At 34.1% G+C, this 26,841-nt stretch overlaps 2 protein-coding genes across 2 annotated transcripts; one reads left to right on the forward strand and one right to left on the reverse strand.

The window, feature by feature from the left end:
- The first annotated feature begins 9,845 nt into the window (after positions 1–9,845).
- On the forward strand, positions 9,846–12,367 carry LOC147403994 (uncharacterized). The gene is made up of 4 exons (XM_086439803.1): positions 9,846–10,281; positions 10,541–10,594; positions 11,491–11,644; positions 12,066–12,367. Exons 1-4 carry the CDS (start codon positions 9,898–9,900, stop codon positions 12,095–12,097), a joined length of 624 nt encoding a protein of 207 aa, XP_086295929.1. The 5' UTR covers positions 9,846–9,897; the 3' UTR covers positions 12,098–12,367.
- Positions 12,368–13,517: 1,150 nt separating this feature from the next.
- KUP7 (K+ uptake permease 7) lies at positions 13,518–26,486 on the reverse strand. The gene is made up of 10 exons (XM_086439802.1): positions 26,036–26,486; positions 23,589–23,817; positions 23,222–23,470; positions 22,994–23,044; positions 20,360–20,620; positions 18,351–18,403; positions 18,081–18,195; positions 17,607–17,861; positions 15,186–15,708; positions 13,518–14,504 (listed from the first exon to the last, which is right to left on the reverse strand). Exons 1-10 carry the CDS (start codon positions 26,279–26,281, stop codon positions 13,964–13,966), a joined length of 2,523 nt encoding a protein of 840 aa, XP_086295928.1. The 5' UTR covers positions 26,282–26,486; the 3' UTR covers positions 13,518–13,963.
- Positions 26,487–26,841: the final 355 nt, after the last annotated feature.

Below are 26,841 nucleotides of genomic sequence, written 5' to 3' on the forward strand. Positions count from 1 at the left end.
AGTTATAAACCCAGAGAGTATATCTTCCTTTTGCAACTTTCTTAATGAAAATATTGCTCGTCTTCCCTTATCTGCAATATCCTTTTCAAATTAAGAACATTTTATTCTTAATTTTTTCCATTCCATGTTGATTCAGGACTCTTCATAATCTTAATCTCTTACTAATTTGATCTAAAAACATCATTGTAATTAGAATCCTATAGATCTTAGGAAATCATTTGTTAGGAATTAGATGGATTCTTCCACTGTTCTCTTGACCTTTCCTTAACGAAAGAATCACTCGGTTGTGCTTAATTGAGCATTCTGTTTTAATTACATGTTAATATGGTTGAGTCATCTTTTGGACTTAGAAAAGTTGACACATGGAAGTCCTAACTTAAACCACTAGTCAGTTGAGTGGTTTGATGACATAAATAGTGCAACATGTGTCTATCTTGATTTTGTTTTCTTATGCAATAGTGGCCATGTGACAATATCATATCGGCCCACATCAACAATTGAAATTATACATTTACAATTTTAAAAAATTAAAAACTGAAATAAAGTCGATCCAAAATGGTATAGAAGAAATATTTAAATTAAAAGATCTTTAAAAAAAAATGAAAGAAATAATCAAAGTACATAAATGAAACTAGTAAATAGAAATGTAAACCTACTTTACTAAAAAAAGATTTTACTTTCTACAAAGTAAAGGATAAGAATAATATTCGTTAAGCAAACTCCAAATCTTTTGAATAAGATTTTGTTATTGCTATTATTGATGACAATGTTTGCAATAGCATGCATCCAGAAGTGAAACTACATAAAGCTCAGTGGAGATTGTGGCCCCACAAAAGTTTTTTTTTAAATCATTTATATATATATAGGAAATGCTAATGTCCAAGACCTCGTGAAGACGTTAACATTTTCCAACACTTTCCCTTTCCTTAAATACCCCTACACATTTTATTTTTTAGAGAAAAACAATGGCACCTTGATTTTTTATATAATAAATGCATTTATTATGCCTTTAATAAATACATTTATTATGCTAACATTAATTGTCAAAGTATTAATTGCAAATAAAGTATTTAAATCTATCGACTTAAATGACCTAAACATTTATTATGTAAACAAGTATTTACTATATAAAAGACAAATATGCTCTTATTTTTTTTCACTAAAAGTCAAAATTAGTTGGGGTATTTTTGAAAAGTGAAAGTGTTGGAGAATGCTAACGTCCCCATGAGTATGACTGACAACGGATTGGTTCAATACTGAATCATTACTGAACCACCACCAATCCAAAATCTTTGGTATGTGATTTAAATATTATATGATCCAACCTGATCAATGAAACATTGATCCAAATCCGATTATATAGAATTAACTCGATCCAAACCCAATCTAATTCGATCCATAAAGGAGAAGAAGATAAGCCATTTTGGGAAAAAATACATGTGATCAAATGAGGTTAAGAGGGGAGAACCATGGAAGAGAGGAAGATAAACCATTTTGGGGAGAAATACCAATGGTCACATGAGGTTAAAATGGGGAGAAAGAAGAGGAGAACAAAGAAAAGAAAAGAGATTTCTCATTTTTTTTTCTTTTTCTAGGAATTGAGAGATTGGGGGTTGAGATTTGGTTAAGTGGATTTAGTGGGGGTTTTTGATTTGCAGAAGAGGAGCTCATCTCTATTTTTGAGGTTGAATAAAATAAATCATATTTGAAGAAAAAGATGATGGAGCAACTAAAAATTCTCCATGAGATAAAAAGAAATCTAGGGTTTATGTTGAGAGGAAAGAGAGACCGCAATTGAGCCGAAAATTCATCAAATATATATATTTCAATATAAATCCAATCCAAACATCCAAAATCTTGATCAAAATCCTAACTTTTTGGATCAGGCCGGATATTTGATAAAATTTGATTCATTGCCAACTCTACTCATTAGGTCTCGGGTGTTAGCATTCTCCAACATTTTTACTTTCCAAAGATACCCTTACTAAATTTGTATTTTAGTGAAAAAGTATGGACATCTTGGTTTTTTATATAATAAATGCTTATTTACATAATAAATGTTAACGACATTTAAGATTTGAGATTTAAATATTTTATTTATAATTAATGCTTGGACAATTAATGTTAACATAATAAATACATTTATTAAAGGCATAGTAAATGCATTTATTATGTAAAAGACCAATATGCCCTTATGTTTTCGCTAAAAACAAAATGGACAAGGGTATTTTTGAAAAGTGAAAGTGTTGGAAAATGCTAACGTCCTTACGAGGTCTTGGACATTAGCATTCTCCAACGCTTTCACTTTCCAAAAATACTTCTACCTATTTTATTTTTTAGTGAAAAAAGTAAGGACGTCTTGATATTTTACATAATACATACATTTATTCTGCCTTTAATAAATACATTTATTTGGTTACCATTAATTTTTAAAGCATTAATTACAAACAAAGTATTTAAATCTAAAGACTTAAATACTATTAACATTTATTATATAAAAAAATCAATACACCTTTGTTTTTTTCATTAAAAGATAAAATTAGAAGGGATATTATTGGAATGTGAAAATATTAGAAAATGCTAACATCCCAATAAGGTCTTGAACATTAGGGCCTATTTGAGGAGGAGAAACGTCTCATCCAACTAAGTGACTCATTTTATTGCTTTCCTCCTACCCCTTCAACTTTATTGTCCTTATTCTTCTCCTCTGTCACCCCCTTCCCTTTTTTCAATAATGTCTCTCTAATTTTATAATATTTCTTCTTTTACTTCTTCTACCCGAAAGATTTTTTAATAATACCCTTTTAATTAACCCTAGTATAATCCAATTCTTCATAAAATTTCATTTAAAACTCTTGGCAAGCAAATGAGGGCTTGTGAAATATGAATTGCTAGTAAAGCTGGCCTTACTAACTTAATAAGATTTCAAATCTTACTAAGGGGATTACCGGGCAATTCGAAAAATCATAACCTTCTAGATTTCATGGAAAAACTAAAATCTAAAAGAAAAAAATTCTGAAAAAGGAAAATCATTTTTTATCTTGATCCAAGGTACTAAAAATGGACAGTAACCAAACTCCCAAATTTAAAATTAAAGTCAATGGTGAAAAGTAAGTTGTAGTGGAACTCAACTTCTATTTCTATCTCCTCAAATTCACTATGACATGTGTCAAGAATCTTAGTATCCCGAACCCATCAAAGAAAGGCTATAAGCTCATATTTTGGCATAATCATATAAATCAAATTCCATATAGACTAGACATATGACCTTCACTTTGAACGGGAAAATGATCTATTGAATAAATAGAAATCCAACTCTGGAGAGAGTACAACATAAAGTCCTTAAAAATTTATCCTCTACGTCCTTGTAGCATTCAGATCATGTTTTTAGATGCCACAAGATGATTTGATTAGGAAACTTTCCTTACCAGGGAAAGTGTTTTTCAAATCTAAAAACTAAACCTACTAAAATAAAAGTACAAAAAGCCTCAACTCTCATTGTTTCACATCATTTTTAAAACAATTTTGAAAAAGCCATTGACTATTGAAGAAAATGAAGATGTTTTTTTTTTTTTTTTTTTTTTTCCATTGATTCATCAAAATTCATAACTTTCGGTTTAGGTGGGAGGATACTTCCCATTTGTTCAAAGAAAAAACACCAACTTTGTTGATAAAATCATTTTTGGGTCTCCATCAAATTAAATGAAGTTGATATTGATAAGCTTCCTTATGATCATTTAAATGGATTGATATTGCATAATCTTGTAATGAATACATAATACGAATTCCATTATTAATAAGCTTTCTAATTTCATCTTTATTTAATAGTTCGCCCCTACAAGTGAAAATCTTTTGTCTAGCCTACATGCATCCAATTGTTAGAAATCTCAAACAAGTAGGTTTTCATTTTCATTTTCATTTTTTTTTTTCAAGTATGTCTCTAGAATTAGTTCTGATCAGTGGAAGATACTACATATCACAAAATAGTAGTTGGACTTTACAACTCATAATTTTAATCCATCCTACTCTTAGAGATCCAAAAGGAATCGTGATAATCTGACTACCCCACGTGGCACACTCAATCGACTCTCTCGACGTGACAAGTTTGGGAATCGTCTCGAGATACAAAACTGCACTTCCCCATAAAATATGTATCCCAAGGCTTGCATATCTACGGTTCTCGAACTTGGCATGCTAGGAGAGTTGATCGAGTGTGCCAAGGGGGATAGTCAGATTATCACGACTCAAAAAAAAAAAAAAAACAGGCTGATGAATTGACCCACTAAAATTTAAAATGTAGAGTTATAAAAAGTTAAAGGGTTGCGATATTACCATACCATTATGTTAAGAATAAAAATAAATGATTTTATTGTAAATCACCTATTAGGCTCATAAGATAAAATGCAATAAGAAAAATACTGAACTTGACTTCCTTAGACATTATGCTGACGTGGCAGTGTGCAGATTTGTTCTCCTTATATTCTGAGTAAAAAAAATGAATTGTGATAATCTGACTACCTTAACTTGCAAGTTTGAAAATCATAGATCTATGCTCCTCGAGATACACAACTGCACTTTCTCTTAAAAAAGTGTATCTCGAGGGAACTATGTATCTCAAGAAATAGAGATCTATGGTTCGTGAGCTTATCAAATCAAGTAGTCGATTAAGTATGCCATGTGGTATAGTCAAATTATCATGACTAAAAAAAAAAAAATCTATGGTTCCCAAGACATTGCCACATCAGTACACTGGTGAGTGTAGGACGAGTGATAAGATAAGAGAGCTGTTATTTCCACATTAATTTTTACTAATGCCCCACCAACGGTGTGCTACTCGAGGGTGATTTATATAAGAATTGGTGTGGCATTAGTAAAAGTTGGCGTGGCAATAGTAACTCTCTAAAATAATGGTGTGATAATATCATTAAAAATGAGCTGGGAAAATGACAACAATCGTTTATCTTCCAGTAGTTAATTATGCTAAATTGCGCGGGGAGAGAAATGTCAAAAGCGATGTGTACGGTTAACTTTACGCTGCTGTATGCCACAGTGATGATGATCTTTTTGGAATCTTTGCCTCAATTTTCCAAAAGAGGATGGTAGATCAACGGTCATTATCGCACGTTCACGATTCGATTAGTTGTATGCTTGGAAAAACCGTTTGGGTGGGTGGGACCCACCAAAAGTGGGCCCAGCTAGATGCCTAGATCTACATGTCAACTTTTATTTGTAGAGACCTTCTATTGCCACACCAGCTTTTCCTAAAAACACCCCAAGATTCATGCTAACTCTGTGATGATATTATAAGAATTAGGAAAAGTTGGTGCCGCAATAGAATTCATGTTTCTTTTGTTCTATTTTAAATTATTGAAATTAATTATAAAATTATTATTTTTTAATTTAAAATTTTATTTTCTTAAATTATTTATGAAGTTGAATCTCAAAAGAGTCCCCTAAGGATTTTACCCTTACTAAGGATCCTTATTACTCACTTCTTGGCATTTAAAAACATGATCCAATGCTTCAAAGTTGTAGAGGATGAAATTATATGAATTTTGAAAAAAAAAAAAAACAAAGAAGATCATTTTTTAACGTTTGAGAGTTACATGAAAATTTGATAATCGTCCATTTTCAAAACCATGAATCTAATTCAAAAGAAATTGTTTTTTTTTTTAATCCAAGTTTTTCAATGAAACTTAGATGTTTGTGGTGTTTGATTTTTAATGTAGTAATCCATTTGAGCAACATGACCTTCAGTAAGGCTTAAAATCTTATTATGTTAGTAAGAAAAGGGCTTCACATCTCAAAATCTTCATTGGCTGACCTTGTATTTGTAGATGAGTTGCTCAAAATAGAAAAGGAACTTGATTGTTGGATTATGATTTTAAAATATTAGATCTATGATTATTAAATGTTGATCTTGTGTCTAAAATTATGGGAATTAGATTATGAAAACTGAATTTTTGAATCTTGAATTTTGTCTATTTACATTATGTATGAAACCAATGATGTTCATTTTGCCTTGAAGCAATTATGATAGTAACATTTCACTTTCGGCAAACTTAACTTTAGGATATGATAAAATAGGGGTTGCAAATTGATAAATCTATCAAATTTGCACTAACAAGTAGTACAAAAAGTTACTTATATTCTTCACAGTAATGAGAAGTGCAAATCATACTACATGGATCCGATAACTTTGTTGAGTAGTACTATATATATATATTAACACAATTAAAGTGATTGAATAGATTCTATTTGGGGGACAATTTTGGGAGACAAAATTTATCCTATATGGCTTAAAATTCCGGATTGGGTTGATTTTTTTGTGAGGATAATCTCTATGGCGAGGAGACCATCCTCACTAAAAATCAGTCCAATCTGAAACTTCTAACCCTATCAAAAGTGGTTTATAATTGTGCATCGTCGATTTTTTACTATTAATTTGTAAATCATGTTTGATGGGATTAGAAGTTTCAGATTTGAACTGATTTTTTACTCATACAAAAATCCAAATTTTCTCTCTCTAATGTTATCCCTATAACGCTACCATTCTATATAAGCTTTAAAAAAAAATGTGATGTGGTATTAAATTTTAAGGAGTAAGGAAAAAAGGCAATTGAAACCAAAGGGAGTTTTGAAACGTTTGAAACGTCATTTTCGATCGAAACTTTTGACTCCAAATTTAAGGTTCCTGGCTTCAAGCTTTTTTAATAGAAAAGAGGTAAAAACGATATTAAAAAAAAAATATATGACATTTACGAAAACTACTCTTATATTAAAATGAAATCACACATTTGCTCTCAAATATGTGAGTTCATATAAATAACACACTTTCAATTATTAAAAAATAAAGTTTATTTCAAGAGTATAAAGTTCAGTGGATGAATCACCTTGGATATTGGATGAATTAATGTGATCCACCATTCACATTGACTATTTCGTTTTGTTGCTAATGAGATCCAATGAGTATTTAAACCACGATCTAAAATCCTAAAAAACCTTTGAATTGGCCATCTCGACAATGTTTGACAACATAGTAACTAGGGATATTTATGAAAGAGTGATCAACTTTTAACGAATGACTCATTGTTCATTTAATTACCAAAACATGAACGGTAAAAAATTCAAAGGTTTGAAAGTGGCTATTTCACAAGTTTCACGTTTTGGTTATAAAAATGAATAATGAGTCAGAATTGTAAATTCATCAAATTCAGCTCAAGAAATGGTAATTCACCCTATTAATTATACCCTGCTGTGTATTGTACTTTAGCCCCGTTGATCTTCTGATTAAATTCTAATTTTTTTCTTTAAAAAAAGTTGATACAGAAACCACCAAAGAAATATGAATCTCTTTTTTTGGCATGTGGAGTATATTCAGACTGAAACTTGGCACGTGGGAAGATGATCATGTGACCTTGCTTATCATAGAACCATAGATCACTTGCCTCAGGATACGCGGAATCATAAATCTTTTTCTTGTGTATCCCAAGGTAAATGATCTATGGTTCTATGATGGGGGGCGTCAGATTATCACAACTCAATAATTTTTAGAGTCGTGTTGGAGTGGCCTCAACGGGGGACACCTTGACGTGGTGGTGTGTGCATGTTCGAAGATGTGTTTTAATCGTATCTTAGAGAAAACACATCTACGGGCATGTGCACTCCACCACGTCAAGATATCCCCCCGTGTGTTGCCCACTGAGGTCACTCTAACATTAATCTAATTTTTATTAATAATTTGTTTTGCATTTAATGAAATCGAGAAGATTAAAGATAAGATACTTTGCTTGATACATCAAAATAAGTTAGGTTCTCATAAACATTTGAAGATATGTTTTTAAACAAGACTTGACCAGTTATAATGCTTTTATATTCAACAATCTTCACAAGTGCTTCACAATTACACGTTTGGCACCCTCAAAGACTTTTTTTCTACATTTCGCATTAAAGCAGAGTAACCCTTTTTTCCTTCATTTGGACGCTTTAGACTTTCTATGTTGCATTTCACAATGGGACCTGGCCACATGTACCAAGCGTGTGAAGGCAACTTGTGATTGGGTGTCTGTCGATGTCAACATCGCCATGTCTGGTAGATCAGCACTGCTCTTCAATGATATTAATAAAAATGTCAAAAAGGTTAAAATTCATACAAAGAAAAAACCCTACATTTTCTCGGGAATGATCATTAATGTAAGGATGTATCACGAATGTTTTCAGACATTAAGGCGTGAGACGGGCATTTGATTGACTAATGCCTTAAGAAATAATCTACTAGACATAAGGTGAAGGCGGCTTAGTGGTTAGTAGGTGAAGGCGGCTTCAACAGGTCATGATATAAACATTCCATAAGCCTTACTAACGCAATTAAGTTGACATCTTCATAAAACGTTATCCTTTTATAAAAATAAAGAAGAAAAAAATGAATACACAAGATTTAAGTGGTTCGGCAAATTTCTTACATCCATGGAGGAGAGGGAGAAAAAAAAATCCACTATTAACGATAAATAAAATAGACTCTTTGTCCTCTACTGCAAGGAATCTCACAGAGCAAAATTCCTTTGGGCCGCGCCCACTTCACTATGAAAAAAGGTCTCTTTTGATACTCTCTTACATCTTGTGAATTCCAAGTCCAATAAAAATACTATACATCTAACAACAATATTTAAATGAATATGTAAGTAAATAATATTAAAAATGAAAATTACATTAAAAGAAAGTCAAGTTCACACGAAGAGAAATGCCAAATTGTCGTGAATGATAATTAACGCGAATGATGTTTCCTACTAGAATTTTCAGACGTTGAGGTGTGAGATAAGGTATCATAGTTAGGCAAATAGGGTTATGGTTTTAACAGAGGTGAAGGCAGGTTCAATGGGTTTTGAACCTATGTCATGGTATTAACATTCCATAAGCCTTACCAACTCAGATAAGTTGGTATCTTTATACTACATGCATGAAATGTTTTAAATAAATATATGAACAAATAATATCAAAAATAAAAATTAAGGAAACCATTGCATAATTCACATTTCAAATTTTAATCTTATACTTTAATCATCATCATTGTAGTCTTTCCCAAAATTTTATGATCAACTAAACAAATCATGTTGCATTCAATTCTTTGAATAGTCAAATATTTTGTTACTAATTTGAAAAAATTATATATTTCTTCCTTGCATCTCAGGGCATTTTAAAAGAAAGCGTACACCCTCACATGCCTTAAAAGACATTGTGTAAAACAAGAAGAGATTTGCCATTGGCATCCCAACTTTTATTTATTTTCTTTAAGTAAAAATTGGGGTATCAATAGAAACTCTCTTTTTGGAAGATTTTTATTTTGAATAATGATTTTCTAATACCCCACTTTGACATACGCCCCCATCATAGAATCGAAGATCATTTACATTGGGATACACAGGACCATAAAACTTTTTATTGTGTATCCCAACGCAAATGACATACAGTTATGTGGTGTATACTGGTGGGGGGGGGGGGGGGGCACAATATCACAGCTCTTTTATTTTTTTAGATTTAATTAGGATTCTATATGAGCCTAATCATAATTGTAAACAACCACTGAAAGTGATTGAATTGAGAATTACAACGTTGAGATTATAGTTTGAGTCAAAACCTTTTTGTAATGTTTGAAGAGTGTGTTTTAATCTTTAATTTGGGTGTCATAATAATTTTTAAAAAATGGGATGTAATAAGTAAAAGCTAGTATGTCATCAAAGAGCCAAAGACTAAATACAGTCCAGGGGTAGTAACCAGTTCGAAGTATTAGGGTTATCTCATAAATTCCCTAAAATCAAGGAGTGTATCCAAATTTGATAAAAAGAGAATTAAAAGGATCAGAAAGGGAGAGACTAGTCAGAGCTCTGCTTCTAAGCTCCAATGGAGTCTACACTCTCAGCAACAAGTCTCTCCACCTCATTCAAAACCCTAACTTCCTCTCCCAAACCATTAATTTCTCCTCTCCGTCAAACCCTTCAAAAGCGATTCTCATTCGGTAGAATTACGTACGTCAACAATGGAGATTTTCACAACTCAAATGAGTACTTTTCGATTTCTTCTAGGGCAAAATTTCTTCAGAGTTTGCACTCAAGGGATCCGATTTGGTCTCCATTGTCACGTGTTTCGAACCCCGCTGATTCATTTGTTTGTGGCGTTGGTGGTGATAATGGATCCAACAGTGGAGAATCAAAATTGGAATCAATTTCGGGAGAATCCGAAGAGATTTTGGCTTTGTCTCCTGACGTTGTAATCCTTGATGTCGAAGTAAGCCTACTTACCTTCAATTCTTCATTTCTTGAAATTTAAGGTCTGCTTGGAACACTTCGCTTAAAATGCCTTTTTCGGGAAAAAGCAAAAGAACAAAGTGTTCTTTAGTGGTCTCACCACTAGGATCAATAAAAACGATTTTTTTTTTTGGTCGGAAAGTGATTTTTGATGAAATAAATACTTTTTCCAAGAAAGTGGTCAACCAAGCAACATTTTCTTTTGATTTTGGTTTTTTAATTTCAATTTGATTTTGCAGGGAATGATGTGTGAAGGATGTACATCGAGTGTAAAACGAATACTTGAAAGTCAAGTAAGTGTTTTACTAATTTCTTCAATCGCTTTTATAACATGGCAGTTTGTGATTTTAATTTTAATTTTTTTATAAATAAGGATTGAAACTATTTTTTTTTTTTTTTTTGTACAGTTTTAGGAATGATATTTCTTGGCACTTTTCAGTTAAAAATAGGGAAAACTGTTTTAATAGGTGAAGAATGTTACTGTATTAGTCTCGGACAAATGTCCCGAATATACAAAACAAAAAAGAGAAATAATGCATGCACCTTTGCGAACTGATTGTAAAGCGGCAATGTTCAAAGATATCTTAAGAGTGTTGAGCAAAAATTAATACAAGATATTCTTATTTTGTTAAAAAACAGGGTTGCTAAGTAACATCACCATACAATTTTACTTACCAAAAATTAATACAAGGTGGGGTGCAACATGAGGACTTCTCTCATGACCATGGTTTCAAAACTCATCCGAGTCGATGGACGCACAGAACTAGATTTAATACCTCATGTTCATTTTTTTAAAATTTTGGACGAGACGTCTCAAACTCGTCTGAGATGACTTGGTATCAAGCATAGACGAGAAGCGAAACTGAGTTTTAAAACCATGCTCATCATGACAATGTTTTAACTCACAACCTCATTTATTTAAGGAAGATCTTCAACCGATTTTTTTTGTTTTGAAAAGGTTTAAATTGACAACCAACTCTACTAAAAGAGGATCATGAGCCATCTTTCCAAAGATGGTTCTTGTGTAAAGAATCAATTATATGAGCCATACCTATGGATATAAGATTTTGAAGAAATGTTTTAGTCATTTATTATTATTTTCTTCTAAATCCTCAATTTGCATTGATGGAAATACTCTATTTTTCTGTTAATCAACTCGACCATATCAAAAACAAAAATGTATGAACAGCCGCAGGTATCTGCAGCTAATGTTGATCTTGCTGCGAAAACTGCAATTGTTTGGCCTGTACCAGACACCAAAGTTACACAAAACTGGCAACAACAATTAGGAAATACACTTGCAAAGCATTTGACTAATTGTGGGTTCAAGTCCAATCTTCGAGGTATGTATTTGGTGAACTATGATCATTTTATTGCCTCATCTAATGCAATTGTTTCTCGGCTTTTAGCTAGTAATGCGAAGGGACTTTATTGACCCCTCAAGCTGTTATAAGCATGAGTGAGAACTCTTCTTTTGTTCTAAACTACTATCAATTGTCACAATGAGATTCAATGACCAAGAACTTGATCCAAGTGTATGATTGTGTCCTGTTTTCACATCCCTACTGTAGTTTCTGTTGACTTGTAAAGCCCATTGATTTTTCTTTTGAGACAAAATCATTCTTTCTATTTGAAGTGCAAAGTTTGATCATATTTGTGACATTAGATTAAAAAATAAGACTAATTTTATTTGTATCTGGTTAATAAAATAGTAGAATTGTCATGTATTAAGGCTTTAATGAAGCTTGTTGGTGTAATTGGCAGGTCAAGAAGCAATTGAAGGAGGCACTACATAGGGATGGATAGAAAAGAGTTGTTTTAGGAGCCTCTGCTACTTCTCTACTGCGTTTTCCATTTCATGGTTTACTTTAAATGAGCTAATTTGGTTGGAGAGAGCCACGGTGCTTTTAATTGGAAGCCCATTCTTTATAAACAAAATTTGAGAGATTATTGTTTCGTGTCATTTTGACCCTTGTGGACTTCCCTTCTTCTAGGAGCTTGTTTAATGCCTACGGTTGCTGATTGTGATTTTTGGCTTTTGTTGACATTGAATCTGTTTTTTTTTTTTTTTCATTTCAAGTGTTTGTTCGAGTATCTTTTCGAACTTCAAATTAATTTTGGCATCTTTTCAAGTTGTTGTGAGCACTGCTTTCTTCATGAGGATCCCGAAACAATATCGAAACAATTCACATCAGCCCTAGTCAAGAAAGATAATCAATGGCCGACTCAGCCCATTAAATAGAATGAAGTACATATGATTAACCATTCACATCCATCCAGAAAGTCTTCAAAATGGATGCACTTAATTTCTCGAACAATTTCTATAAAAGAATTTAAAATCCAAAATACTAATGATGGTATCTTAGGTCGATTGCTCCTTCTCATCAAACACTATAGATTTTCTCATTCCAAAGATCCCAACAAAACAGTAAAAGATAGTTAGAGCAACTACAACACAATCGGGCCCAAGCTAAGCACCCCTCCTAACTGTTGCTTTGCAAAGCCAGAGCCTCTGAGAAGTAGCTCCCACACTCACACTGTATTAGAAGAGGCATTTTGAAATATTTTGGAGAGTGAAAGAAAGAGGAAGAGGCAAAAGAAGAGGGATTGTCTCTCTCTATCTGTTGGCAGTAAAAAAGCATGGCAGTTGAGAGTCAATTACTGTAGATGAATTTGTGGAGAGCTATTTTGGCCAGTACCATTGGAGTGCAAACCTCTTGAATAGGCAAAATGCCTCTCCATGGTAGTGTGGGGTTGCTTTAAGGGCTACAAAATCCTCTTTTTCTTAAAACGGTCACCCTTGGGCAATTCTCAAAAACTAAAAGACCAATATACGAAAGCATCAAGACTGTTCAAATAAATACATGAAATGAGACTATACAAAATATGCAATATCATCATTAGATCAAAACTACAAACTTAGCCAAGTTGGTAAGGGGCATATAGTGTTGATCTCAAGACCTAGGTTCAAACCTTGTTGAACCACCTTAACCATTGACCACTAACCTCTTGCTTGACTAGAAAAAAAAATGTCATTATAGATTAAGATGTGATTAACTGACTCCAGACAATTCGCACATATCAGATAAATTAACTGAATTTAAACCCCATGACATAAAATTTGCAAAAGCCGATGGAAAGAAAATCTCAAGAATACGGATTTTTGGTGGAGATGGTGGTGTTGCAGCATTAAAATCTGTAAACATGTAGCCTATATACAGTCAGACTTCAATGGCATTTAATCTGCACTTGCATCAATTACAAACACAAAGAATCACATTCATTCACTTCATCTTTAACATGTAATTACAGGAGTCCATCGTATATACCTTCCAAGTAAAACAAAAATATAAAACCCTAAAACGCAACAGAAGTACAAAAGATCATACTTAATAAAGTTTCAATGGTTGGTGTGTGCAAACGGCAGCACTAGTCAAGTCAAAACATCACAAGCAACTCTTGTTCCGTAAAATTTTTCAAGTAACCTGCACTTTTGTATTAACATTCAATTTGTGTTAGCTTTTCGCCCTCAGATTAAAGATACTCCCAGTGAATCCATGGCCCTTCTGAATCTAACTGCCTTTTGTCAGCTTTTGATATTCAAAGGAAATGAGAAATAAAAAAGAATAGAATTGCTTACTTTGGCTGTAAAATCGAACCTCTCAGACCATGTAAGTCATGCCCACTTGCATCAGATTCGTGTGAGGCACACTCAGATTTGCAATGCCCCTCCTGCAGTTCTTTCTCAGAAATGCATAGAAGTAGTTTATGACCAGTTTTTTGATGAACCAAGAGTCCTTCCTTGCCCTGATATCTCCATGACCAAGAAGATAAACAACACCGGATTCTTTGGCCTTTCGAATAAAGAAGAGCTCACTCTCAAGGCTCTGCTCTGCATCAGAGTTTACCTGAACTTCAGGAAGTACTGGTCTCACGTCTTCCGAAGTGCTTGCTTCAGAGACAGGCTTGTGACCACAGTTAAAATCGGCCAAGAGTGGGACCCCAAGTGAATAAACGCTTCCATTGGGAGCGATGAGAACCCTAGAAAAAGATTCCTCATTTTCAGACTCTGTATCCTCCTCATCACCGTCACTCTCAAGCGAACGCTCCTGGGCTTCCCGACGGATGAATTTCTCAAGGCTTTCAATCAATAGCTGCTCAAATGTCTGGTGATTCTCTTTCCGTACATCTTTGTAGCCATACCTGTTGATGAGAATAGAGGGTGCAAACAATCTAAAAATCGTGTAAGATAATCTAAATATCGTGTAAGATACTATTCGTGCAATGAGGTTGAGTTCATATCAAGATATCCATAAATGAAGTCCATCAATTTCAATGAAGTAGACCTTCATATAACATCCACCAAGCATACACGAGGCAGTCCACCAATTGGAAAGCCCATAATCATGAGTCAATAGCCCAGGTATTGCAGATAGGTGGTGAGGTTGACGAGGAAATGGAGGAGAATATACTCATCTAACATATTTTCTGAAGATTTAAATAACATTACGGGATGATGCATCCCCATGTGTTATTTCCATTCTAATGGTAACGGCCCCATCACAGAAAAATATTTGGAAAAACATATTTCAAAATGAAGTTTGAATTTAATATCTAGAATTTGAACTTAAATAGTGGACACAATTTTCATAATGAACAGTAAACCAAGACCATTTTTAAAGTTTGAAAATAGTTTTTGCACAAAACAAAATGCTTAGACGACACCATTCCATAATGTCATAATCTTTTTTTTTTTTTTTTAATACCGTTCCATACTGCTATTTTAAACCATGGGGTTCTCTTAAAAATAAATTCAGTTATTCTCCGAGTTTATGCAAATCCAATAGAGGGTCTTCAGACTTGCAAGGTTTCTGAGTAGAGTACCTAGCAATGCAGCGGAATATGTGATAGCTCTTTGTGCAGACCCGTCGAAAAAGAAACCTCTCACTCTGAGGCACCACAGGAACTGGAACATACTTTATACACACAAATATAACCATAGAATGGATTGCGGGAAGCGTAGTCAGAAAATGGCCAAAAATTGCTGGTACTCCCTTCACCAACTCATTATAAAGCAAGCCAATGCCGGGAGCTCTGACTGTCCCAAGGTTGCAACCCAATTCCCGCATCACGTCCATTGAAAGCTTTTGCTTGACTTCAGTTTCATACTTCAGTTTGCTCCCATAATTCCAGACATACATAATAAAAAACAGAACTAGAGCAAAAACCAATATGATCCAACTTCCATCTCCAACACTCCACAAAACTGAAGAAAAGAAAATTAATTCCAACCCTAAGAAAAAAACCAGAAAACTGAGTACAATGATGATGTGTATCTGCCATATAAGAAGCATAACAACAGTTACTAAGATTGTTGTCATCATCATTACTCCAAGCTCGGCAATACCTGTAAAAAAGATGTGATATCAGAACAGAAAATAATAGAATACAATTACTAATCCTCATCTCAAAAGGTTATGGCCATATTTTTCAGTGTGATGAAAAAAAACTTAGGGTTTGTTTGATTACGCCCGGAAAAAGGGTCGGATTTCCATTTTCCATTGTTTGATTTTTTTTTTCCTTGGAAATGGATTTCCACCCTCTCCCTCCTTTTCATTGTTTCTTTTCTTCCCTAAAATGCAATCAAACAGTGTATTTCAGTTTTCCACTTTCCATGGTAATTTTCCCATGGATTTTGAAATTTCTGGACTTCCATTTTTCAGGCAACCAAACAGACCCTTGAGGTATGTGAAGGTGTGGAATTTTAGGCTAGCTATGTCAGTAGCTTCATCAAGCATTCTTAAAGCTGATGATTGGTAATATTCGGTTTCCTGAACCAAGAGGCCCTATGGGTGTGTAATGTTCATATTGTGGACCTAAAGGCTCGAAAGAGGGTTTGTGGAGATCAAGGTATTAAATTTTGATTTCAGTGTCCGTTCCAGTCAGGAAATATTTCTGTGGAAATTAATGCAGTTTTCATGGAAATAATGGAAATGATGTACATAACTACATATAGAGGAATGTTTCATGATAAAACAGACATTGAAACATACTCATAAGTCATGAAAAAACAATCAACAGCCCTATGAAGTATGGAAATGAAGATCAACAATGTTCAACTGCACATGTGCAAGTATTTGAGAGCCCGAGAGTGAAAAACAACAATATTCTACATGGAAATTTGAATAGTGATGTAATATTAACCACACCTAAATATGTAAAATACTTCCTCAAGGAACAAGTTATTAAGTATTCACACATTATTACATTTCTTTTAAATACATCTGAATAAATTACTAATATATCCAACTAATTAGAACATAGACAATTGTATGTACATTCTTATATGTGTACTGATATGCTTAGAATACAAAAAAATATGATGGTATAGATAACTAACTAATTCTAGTTCATTTATGCTATACTAATTATTGAATATCATGTATAATCTTTTATTATGAATATTATTATCATGCGTAATTTATAAGTCCCTTCCATTAGCAATTTATAAATTTCATAAATATTTTTCAGCAAAGAATATTTCAATTGAAATTTATTGTTGATCGAAATATTTAAAATGAAAACTTACATTTTTATACTAAATTTTGATTATTTGGGTCAAAATTCATTATTCACCTGATTTCCACAATTATATACAAAAACAAATTGTCTGTTAAATTTTGTGTTAGATCTTGTGAAAATAGAAATATTTCAGTATATGTAGCGAAAATATGTCGAATTTTAACATTATGGTGCATATTAGTCAATGTCTGAGAAGGAATTTAAGATTTATTCCAAATGGCGGTTTTATTTCTTTCTGTCTTCTTCTCTTTGGCAGAATGTAGTGATGGTCTTTGATATAACTATGAAATGGTATAAAAAGAAACTTTCTTTTTTCCTCCATATGTATAGGGATTGTTTCATTGCTTGTTCACTAGGCAAGTATGGGTGTAATTCTTCCAGTAGTTTGGGATGTGTGGGACAACTCCTAAGAGAGACTTTGAACTCTTTGAGTAGTGGCACAGTAAGGCTCGAAATTTTTTATAGAAGCTGCTATATATATATAAATAGATAGATAGATAGAGAGACAATAAAATATTTTAAAAATATATATATCATACAGTTAACTAAAATATGCCCCAATATCTGAAAGATTTGGGGGGGCAATCATGTTTTACACTTGGACCAGTATCCTACCCTGGTAACATGAACATCGCAGACACAATACAAAAAGGTAAATGATAATAATTGATGCAATTCAAATTAAAAAGCAGAGACTGAGAACTAAAGGTAATTTAATGTTACCATATGCATTTCCGATCTCATTTATGTTTGCAAAGGTGCAGACAAATGCCACACAAAATACCAGCAGAAACCAGTTTATGACTGGGATGTATATCTGACCCATGAATTTCCGAGATGTATGAATGATTTTAAGGCGAGGGAAACAACCGAGTGCTGTTGACTGTTTTATGCATGAAAATGTGGCGGTTGTCATTGTTCGACTGGCAATCAATGCAGCAATATTAGCAATGATTAAGACAGGCCAGAAAACACCATCTGTAGACAGCAAGTATACAATGTAAGTTTTTTTATTTATAACTAGGGATATAAAGGTGATTCTAAAAAACTACAGGGCATAAAATGTCATTTAACCAGCAATTCTACCACTATGACCACGAGTAAGTAGGTTTTGGGGATTACATAACATTTCGCATTTGAAAGTTGTGAGAACTTCATTGAATAATTGGAATTAAAAAGGGAGACATTCAAGCTTACTTGGGACTGAAGAGAAGAAAACTTGCTCATATTTGTCTTGGTTTTTCATAAGGTATGCTGCTTGACCAAGGTATCCCAAAAGAAGGCAAGGCAGAACCAGAAACATAAAGGTAAGCTACAAACAAACAATAACAACGCAATCAGCACATGCAACTGATTTGTGCATTTATTACAATAAATACTAGCTGGCACAACTCTGTATTTAGAACATATTATTTGTGAAACAAAAGACCTGCCAATCCAGTAAATATTTATTTGGTGATGCTTTACCTGAATTGATCTCACCGAAAAGTAGCAAAGGTCGGCATACATTGCCTCCGAACCTGCAACATAATTGATTATTAGTAATCGTAAATGAGACGATGCCATCTTCTGCAACTAGTAACACATTTTGGATTTTTTTTTCCGCTTATCATGCATCCTCACCCTTTGGGTGAGACTAATCCCACAGTCACACGCACCACTCCCTCAGAAATTCCTACTTGCAACTGGTTGAGTCAAGGGTCTACCGGACCCTAAAGGGTGGCCACAAGGAATCCATTCCTTTGTGGGGTTTCGAACACTTGACCTATCCTTCCTGAGGAGCTTATCAAGGCTCGGCTTGCCACTAGGCCAACCCCTTGGGGTTAACACATTTTGGATATGATAACATATACTTCATTTTTTCCCTAAGGATCTGTTCTTTATAGAAGCCAACTCTAGCTCAAGAAACCCAGAGCCTAAAAAGCCACATCTAACATAAACTTGTTCATTACAGAAGCACATAAACCAAATATTGATGTTCGTTTGACAACTTTTTATTCCTGGATTCTGATAAAATGACCAGAACACCTTTAATGTTGATAATGCACCTAGAATGCACAAAAAATGAGCAGAATACCTTAATAAATATATAATTACACTAAATATATATAAATTTAATAAGTTTATATTAAAAAATTATAAAAATAATTATTTTCAATTTAAATAAATTTATAAATTTTATAATTCTATCGAAATTTCAACATCTCCTCTTAAAAATGAACATATGATAAAGAAAATACCTGCATAATACACAATCCAACATCCACATAAAAATGAAGGGTGTTTTGGTAATAAAATAGTGATGATGAATTATTTTTTATCTTGGTAGTAAAGATGAAGGGTATTTTGGTAATTCCATTTTATTTTTTAAGGTTAAATTTGGTTGAAAATTTAATTAAAGATGAAGAGTATTTTGGTAAAGATGAAGGATATTTTAGTAATTCCCTTTCGTTTTTTAAGGTGAAGTTTAGTTGAAAATTTGATAAAAGATGAAGGGTATTTTGATAATTGGTAAAAATGAAGAGTATATTGGAAGATGAAGGGTATTTTGGTAATTTCTTTTTGTTTTTTAAGGTCAAGTTTGGTTGAAAATTTGATTAAAGATGAAGGGTGGTATTTTGGTAATTCCCTTTTGTTTTTTATGGTTAAATTTGGTTGAAAATTTTATTAAAGATAAAGGGTATTTTGGTAAAAAATGAAAGGTATTTTAATAATCTCATTTCATTTTTCAAGGTTAAATTTGGTTGGAAATGTAATTAAAGATGAAGAGTATTTTGATAACTACACTTCAGCCATTTTATGTTTTTGGCTTCCCGCAAAAGCCATTTGAAGAAGTCCCTCTTGGGCGACTTCTTTTAGGAGCCACTTTTGGGCTTCAATTGAAATCCGCGGGAGTCAAAAAAACTCAAACGAACATCATTTATCTGGTTTTTTTGGCTTAAAAGCAAAAAAAATTGGCTTTTGAAGCCCAAAAGAACAAGGCTTTACATATTATTGGAAAAGGTACACTAGTTCTCGAATTAGTGTACTTCACAAATCCAAGAATGGGTTACTACCACGAGAACTTATGCCCTAGAACTGCTTATTCTCATTAAGATTTGAAAGGAACACTTGCTTCAAGATGTTGCAAATCTGCCCTAAGTCCATTGACCATGTAATAGAAGTGTAGGGAAAGGTTGGAACTTGGAAGTGAGGACGACACAAAGTAATACATGTTTATGGAGTCCCTGATTGACGGGACTAGATTATTGAACTTACAGAAACTTCGCGACTTGAGTATGGATGCAGGATGCTATCCATCCAAAATGGACTCTTTGTCAAGAAAAAAAGGAGAGCATTTGGAGTCTAAAAAGCCAAGAGAAAAGCAGAAAGATCACATCTGATTGTCAGATTGTCAAGAGTACTTCTATATCAAGTACCTAAAAAAGAGGTATGTCAATTCCCAAAATCCAGAACTTCAAGAGTGGCATGGTTACCTGTTGCACACAGAAGACAACCACCAAGGGACAACCAAGCCTGGGTAGAGTTCCTCTTGAAGAAGTAATAGATATGTAAAGGATTAAATGCCCTCAACACACTTCTGTCATATTTTATGAGGTTGTAGATCCCAATGCCCCCAAGTGAACAAAACCATATGAATAAAGCAGGACCTACTGCAAGTCCTACTTTGCTTGTCCCAAACTTCTGGACGCTGAACAAGATAACAAGAAAAGCAACTGAAATCATCACCACTTGATCTGCAAAAAAATTTGAAGGACACCAGAAATTAGCATGCCTTCTGTCTTGTCAAATATAATAGTGAAAAAAATGGTACGGAACGTAAGTAGCACAAATATATGGAGAAGGAAAGGGGACAAAAATTAGGATCCTTAAAGACCACAACCCATTTAACAGAAAAACAGATATGAGTTGGTGTCTGACACAGACACGTAGATCAAACACACTGAACTCCACAAACTGGTACACCAACACAATCATCCACCTCAAAATGGAGTAATAATGATAAAGAGCAAAAAAATATTAATTATTTTAAAGCTAAAAGAAAAAGAAGATCTACTTTGAGGTGAGGTACTCCCGGCTGACAGGACAGACTATAATTCCTGCAAAAGCAGGGTTTCTTACAAGGCAACCGAGGTAGGACCAAAGGGGTTCATGTTGGAGCACCTCATTCACTCTCGATGTAGCAAGTTTGCCCAATTTCCTTCCACCATGTACAAAAAGAGGTAGTTTCCTTTCATTCTTTCTCAAATTAATAAATAAAAGAATGAAATGGTTATCGTTCATACGGGAAAAGTGCTATACACAATAGAAGTGGGTGCGAGGTGGACCAGGATGCAGTTCATGTAGTCGATCAGAATGGTCATTTATTTGATTGACAGGTCCAGAATTCATAGATCAGCATCCTATGTATCAAGAAACCCCGTGAAGTTGGACAACCTAAGGTTTTGATGGTGAGAGTACGGTTTAATTGGGTTCGATTTAAAGGGTCTAGGGTGCTGAAAATTGAGGCACTTAAGAGAAGAAAATCAGGAATCAGGGTTAGAATTTTGGGTGGGAAGAATTTTAATATTATGGGAGCCTGTTGGATAGAAGTTATGGGATTGATTTTGGAGGCTGCAAAGGGTTGTTTGAATTTGAATCTTTAGGGATTTAGGGACTGGGCTTGGCATGGAAATAAAGGTGATAGATGTAAAGTGGAGCCTGACCTACTTGCACGAAGTTTCATGACCAGAGAAAAGTCGCCAGAGCACAGTAAATTCTTCATTTGATTCTTACATATATTTAAAAAGAGACATCCATGTCCCTACAATTCACTAAAAGAAAGAAATAGAAACTCATAAAAACCTAGAAACTGTGAAAATTCTGGACACTTAAACAAAATATAGAAAACACAAGTAAGAAATCTCTAAAATAGTAAACTAGCATAATTGGGACCCACATTTGAGTTTTGCAACCAACTGTTAGAGTTGTAAATATGCCCCCACCAAATGCCGACCAACTTAAAACCAACCCAAAACCCCTAATTGTTTGAACTTTGAACTACATGGAGGCCCATTAATCATCATCATGGACTGTACAAAAAGCATAGAAAGCTCAAGTGTGAACAGCACAAAAATCACATAAATACAGGCTCTTAATGGACACCAATTGTTTTGTTAGCAAGTACTTGTAGGATTCCTGTATTTCTGGTAGCAAGTACCAGAGGAAGTAGAATTTGATCAATCAATCATTCCAGGCAAGTGGAGCCTCGCTCCTAGTATCATTTTCCCCCTGGAAACCTAGTCTCCACTCAGAATGGGTATTGGACAAGAGACAGACCCGGCATAAGCTTCCCAAACATATCCGAAACAGGGGCTTGGAAGTTTTCAGGTACTCAAATGAAAGGAACAACAGTGTTCGATCACTATGAACATAAAAAAAGATAAAACATTTGAATGCATGCCCTTAGGAGCTCTTCAACAAGCAAAAGTAGTTTAGATCTCATCTAGATTGGGGTGATCATGTAGTTGTGTAGTTGTTTAAGTTGAGCAGGGTAACTTTGGACTGAAATTTAAGCATGTTGGACCTTATAGCGAACTGAAATTAGACTGGGCCATAGGCCCCAAAGAACTCCAGATGTTACAAAGATTTTGGTCTAATTAGAAGGTCCACAAAAGCCCAGCAAAATCAAAATTTCAATTTAGGGTTATGTGCACAGCTTCTGCATCAACCCCATATTAAACAGGTAGTCTGAAATGACGGAACAGACTACCTCTTTCCATTATATCCAATTTTTGGATTTAACAATGATAAAAATTTCTTCGAAAATATGAAAATCCCAATGAGGGTTTATTCATACATAGTATTGTACAACTATAAAAATCCCCAATTTCCTCTTCCTTTACCTGACTTCTAATAAAGCCTGGATTGGTTAAACAAGTTTTCTTCTCAACACTCTTAAACATATAAAGAATGGTTATATTGTTGGATACATAAAAACATCATGCAACAATTATTGAATTTTCAACAATTAAGACGCAGAGGATTGAAAACAAATAACGGCAGATGGAAACAGATAAATAAGCAATATCTTTAGAGTGATAGACTTAGTCAACAGGATATGGCGGCACCTTGCTTTACTCCAGCTATTCCAACCTTTAAACCGCTAACAGCCGACATGACTGCATTCAAAAATAAATAAATATGAAATCCAACTCTTGGGGTACTTACATAAACCCATTACTTCACAAAAATGATGTAAATAAACATAAACAGAATTAGTTTTAGAAATAATCCTCCATCCCTTCCAAAAAAGAGGAGGGGAAAAACAAAGTGTAAAGGAGAACAGATATCAAAACCTGACATTGCTGGGGTAACAACTCCATCAGCTATCACCATAGAAGTACCAACAAGCAGTAACATCAGAAGAACTTTTTTCAGTGTCAGCGAAGTCTCAAGGCGCTCTTTTATTTTTAAAGACCTCTCAAGTTCTGGGGATGGCACCTTCAGCCTGAAACTAGATATTCGGGCATCAGATGGAAGTTGGTTCGGGAGAAGACTGACTTTTGCATGCCTACAGATCAATGAGTATAAAGCAACTGTACCACCTGCAATAGTTACGTAAGAAACCATAACGAACTTCACTTAGATCCACTATACCAAAAAAAATAGATAAACTGTGGAAGTTGACATCAAAACGCTTTTGCTCTACAATCTCCAGCATACCTTCCCCATCGTCATTGGCCCAAAGAACAACGAACACATATTTAATCAGTGGTATCAAGATTAAAGTATATAAAACCAGTGACAATGCTCCAAGAACATCTTCTTCCCCATTAATAGGTGACTTGCTGAACATCACACTAAAAGTATATAAAGGACTTGTTCCAACATCACCAAAGACAACCCCAAGAGTTTGACAAGCAAGTATGATATTCCAGCCCATGGTGAAGTCCTGCAATTAAATGTAAGCAATTCAGACAGCACAATTTCAATTGCATTTCTGGCTTAGGTACTAGACGATAGAACAAACAAAATCTTAAGTTCGGCTGGTTCCTTTGTCACTAGCATCGCAAATGCTTCTCATGGAAAGACAGAAAATGGAACAATGGCATCCATTGAAGTAGTAATCCAAATTATTATTTATTAGTTATTTTTTATAAGTACTAATGTTAATAGGAAAGAAAAGAGGAAATCCAACTCATAGTTCAAGTCTCCAATCAAGGAAAAAAAATCCAAACTGTAAGCGTCAATAATAAAAATATGTTGAGTATCAAGAAGTCTCAGATTTTTGAAGCAGTCTTGGGTCTTCCGGTAAACCTTGGGAAAAGTTGCCTTATCGGAATGCAAAGGGGGAGAGCAAGTTTTTAGACAGTGTGCACATTGAATGGGTTGAAAGTCCAAAGACTTCAGATTTAGTGTCTAGGTCTCCCATGGGAATCTCATGCAATTGCCAAAGGGATTTCGAAACTAAGATATTGAAAGGGTAGACAAGCAGTTGACAAGTTACAAGAAAGGATATCTCATTTGAGGGAACATCACTTTGATCATTTTTTTTTTTTTTAATAAGTATCACTTTGATCATTATTGAGAGTACTTTAGCTAGCATTCTAGTAAATTTAATCTCACTATTTAAAAGTCTCCTTTGACTGCTAAGAAGTTTGAGAAGGTTTAAAGAGACTTTTTAAAGAAAGAAAGGGAAGGGGGTAAATAAAATTTGGTAGAGGGCGCTATCTAAGTGGGTTCTCTTTGTATGGGTAGAAGCTTGGACGGGTATTATGAAGGTTCATGAAAACTTTTGTGAAGGCATGGGACTTCAAGTGGGAAATGGAGAGAAAGTGATATTCCAAGAGGACAAGTGGAATGGGCATATCTTGTTTATATAGGTTGGATCCTATCAAGGATTTGTGGGGTCATGGAATATCATTTATTGTCCAAAAAATATAATGAGATTTTGGGGTAACTGACTTTTAGAGGACATTTATAAGATAGGGAGATTGAGGAAAGTGCCTCTATTATCCCAGCTTGATATAACTACATAAACCCCTCTAGAAAAAAATAGGGTCCTAAAGGTATGTTCCTGGTGCACTCCCTGGATGAGTTTTTGGATGGTTGGAATAGGAAAAGCTTTCCAATGGTGTATATATGGGAAAAGTTGTTTTCTTCTGGTTGAACACTTTTATTTGGATAAAGTGTTAACAGTTGATCACCAAGATATATGACTCCAAAACTCATTTCTAAGACAAAGATAGAAGGGTTGATAGCTTATTCTCACACTGTAGAAACTTTGGAGATTTGGGAAGCCAAAGATAGAAGTGTTAACGTCTTTGACACTGCTTCAGTAGATTCACATGGATGGAAAGGGACAATTCTGTGGAAGATTCTCCATTTTCTCTTTGAACAGGTATTTAGAAAATATGAAATAATCAGGTTTTGTAAGATTGATCAAAGACTTTGGGGAACTTTGTTGATCACACGGTCGTATGTTGACAGATTGTCACAGCATTAGCACTCGATTCTTCACAAATTCTACTTGATGGATCACCATTCTAATTGTATTATTGTTGAGAAAGAGCTCAATTTTCGTCAAGGTTGTTGTTACGTTCCAATTGGAGTACCCCACGCTGTGTTTGGCTTTGAAGGAGTTTAGAGATGCTAAGCTTGAATATCAATTTTTTAGTAGGAACATGATTTCACTAGGAGACTGAGCCAATTGTACCATATTGAAATTTTCTGTTTCGTATTGCAATTTGCAATAAATTGGGAATGATTTTCACTTCGTATTCCTTCTTCTATTGTTAATAGAATCTCCATTATCGATAAAATTGAGTTAAAATATATCAAGTCAGCTAATAAATATACAGCAAAATTAGGAAAAAAAAAATCTTAAATGTGATCAAGAGCATTTATGATACTAAAACAGTATCAGCGAGGCTCAATCCATCACGAGGTTCACATTCATCCATTAGCTTGATTTGCCCATAATTTTACTAATAAGGTGTCAATTAGCATGGATTTGAAAGAATTTCAATCAATTCAAGAGATAATAAGCACCTTAACATCTGCAAATTCAAATTAACTACATTAACATCTAAGTTTCATAGATCGTCGAACAAAAACCATATCGAATAAAATTAATCAAGAGTGCAAATTAGAGTTAGTTTCGAACAAACCTCGTAATCGTTTCTCTGAGCTCCAGGAACCTCGAGCGCTTCAACATCGAAGGAATCGATCCGTGGACCAGTCCTGATCAGCCTCTGCTCTCTACTCTCTTCTTCCTCGGAATCTAAACTCATCGCAGGAGGCAAATCTTCGTCATCTTCGACATCTGAATCGTCTTCGTTCTGAAAAACCCATCTGGATTCCGAATCCATCGCAACAAATCCTCCATTCTCCCTCTCTAAACCTTCTTCCGCCATTGATTCAAGATCACAATCTCAAATCATAAAAAGGAAAGGAAAAAAAAAAAAACTAAAATGAAATAAGAAACCCTAGATGTTTAATCGATAGATATACGAATCTCGTTTGGATCGAAACCCTAAAAAGCTAACTATAGAGTGTGAGAATCTGTTTTTCTATTATTATAAAAACAGGATTAACAAGGGACAAAGGAAAGACAATTAGAAAAAATTCCCCAAAACTTTGTGCGTTTGATACAAAAAGTAGTTTTATTTATTTATTATTCCATTATAAAAGTAAAAAAAGAGAAAGAAAAACTGATACAGAAAGAACTATAATTTTTTCTACAAATGGGAGGGAAAGATTCTAAGACGCGCACTGGTGAGTGATGCGCACCATCTCAAACGAAGCACACGCACGTCAGATAATGGGACCCACTTTTGGTTTCAGCAAATGTCCGTGTGAGATCCTACGAAATTAATGGAAATGCTTGATCTTGTGCAAGATATGTTTGTTTTTCGTTTACGTGGTGTTTTATTAACTTACAACCAGATGTATGAGATCATTAACCTCGACAACA

The sequence above is a fragment of the Akebia trifoliata genome, chromosome 4, assembly GCF_017979445.1.
Source record: "Akebia trifoliata isolate Shusen 1 chromosome 4, ASM1797944v1, whole genome shotgun sequence".
NCBI lineage: Eukaryota > Viridiplantae > Streptophyta > Magnoliopsida > Ranunculales > Lardizabalaceae > Akebia > Akebia trifoliata.

Excerpts from the sequence above, each read along its gene's own strand:
- LOC147403994 (XM_086439803.1), top strand. The coding sequence starts at position 9,898 with ATGGAGTCTACACTCTCAGCAACAAGTCTCTCCACCTCATTCAAAACC. Across the intron at positions 10,595-11,490 it reads AACGAATACTTGAAAGTCAA|CCGCAGGTATCTGCAGCTAA; the intron begins GTAAGTGTTTTA and ends ATGTATGAACAG. Across the intron at positions 11,645-12,065 it reads GTTCAAGTCCAATCTTCGAG|GTCAAGAAGCAATTGAAGGA; the intron begins GTATGTATTTGG and ends TGTAATTGGCAG.
- KUP7 (XM_086439802.1), bottom strand. The coding sequence starts at position 26,281 with ATGGCGGAAGAAGGTTTAGAGAGGGAGAATGGAGGATTTGTTGCGATG. Across the intron at positions 18,196-18,350 it reads TTTCGGTGAGATCAATTCAG|CTTACCTTTATGTTTCTGGT; the intron begins GTAAAGCATCAC and ends GTTTGTTTGTAG. Across the intron at positions 17,862-18,080 it reads TTTCTTCTCTTCAGTCCCAA|ATGGTGTTTTCTGGCCTGTC; the intron begins GTAAGCTTGAAT and ends TGCTGTCTACAG.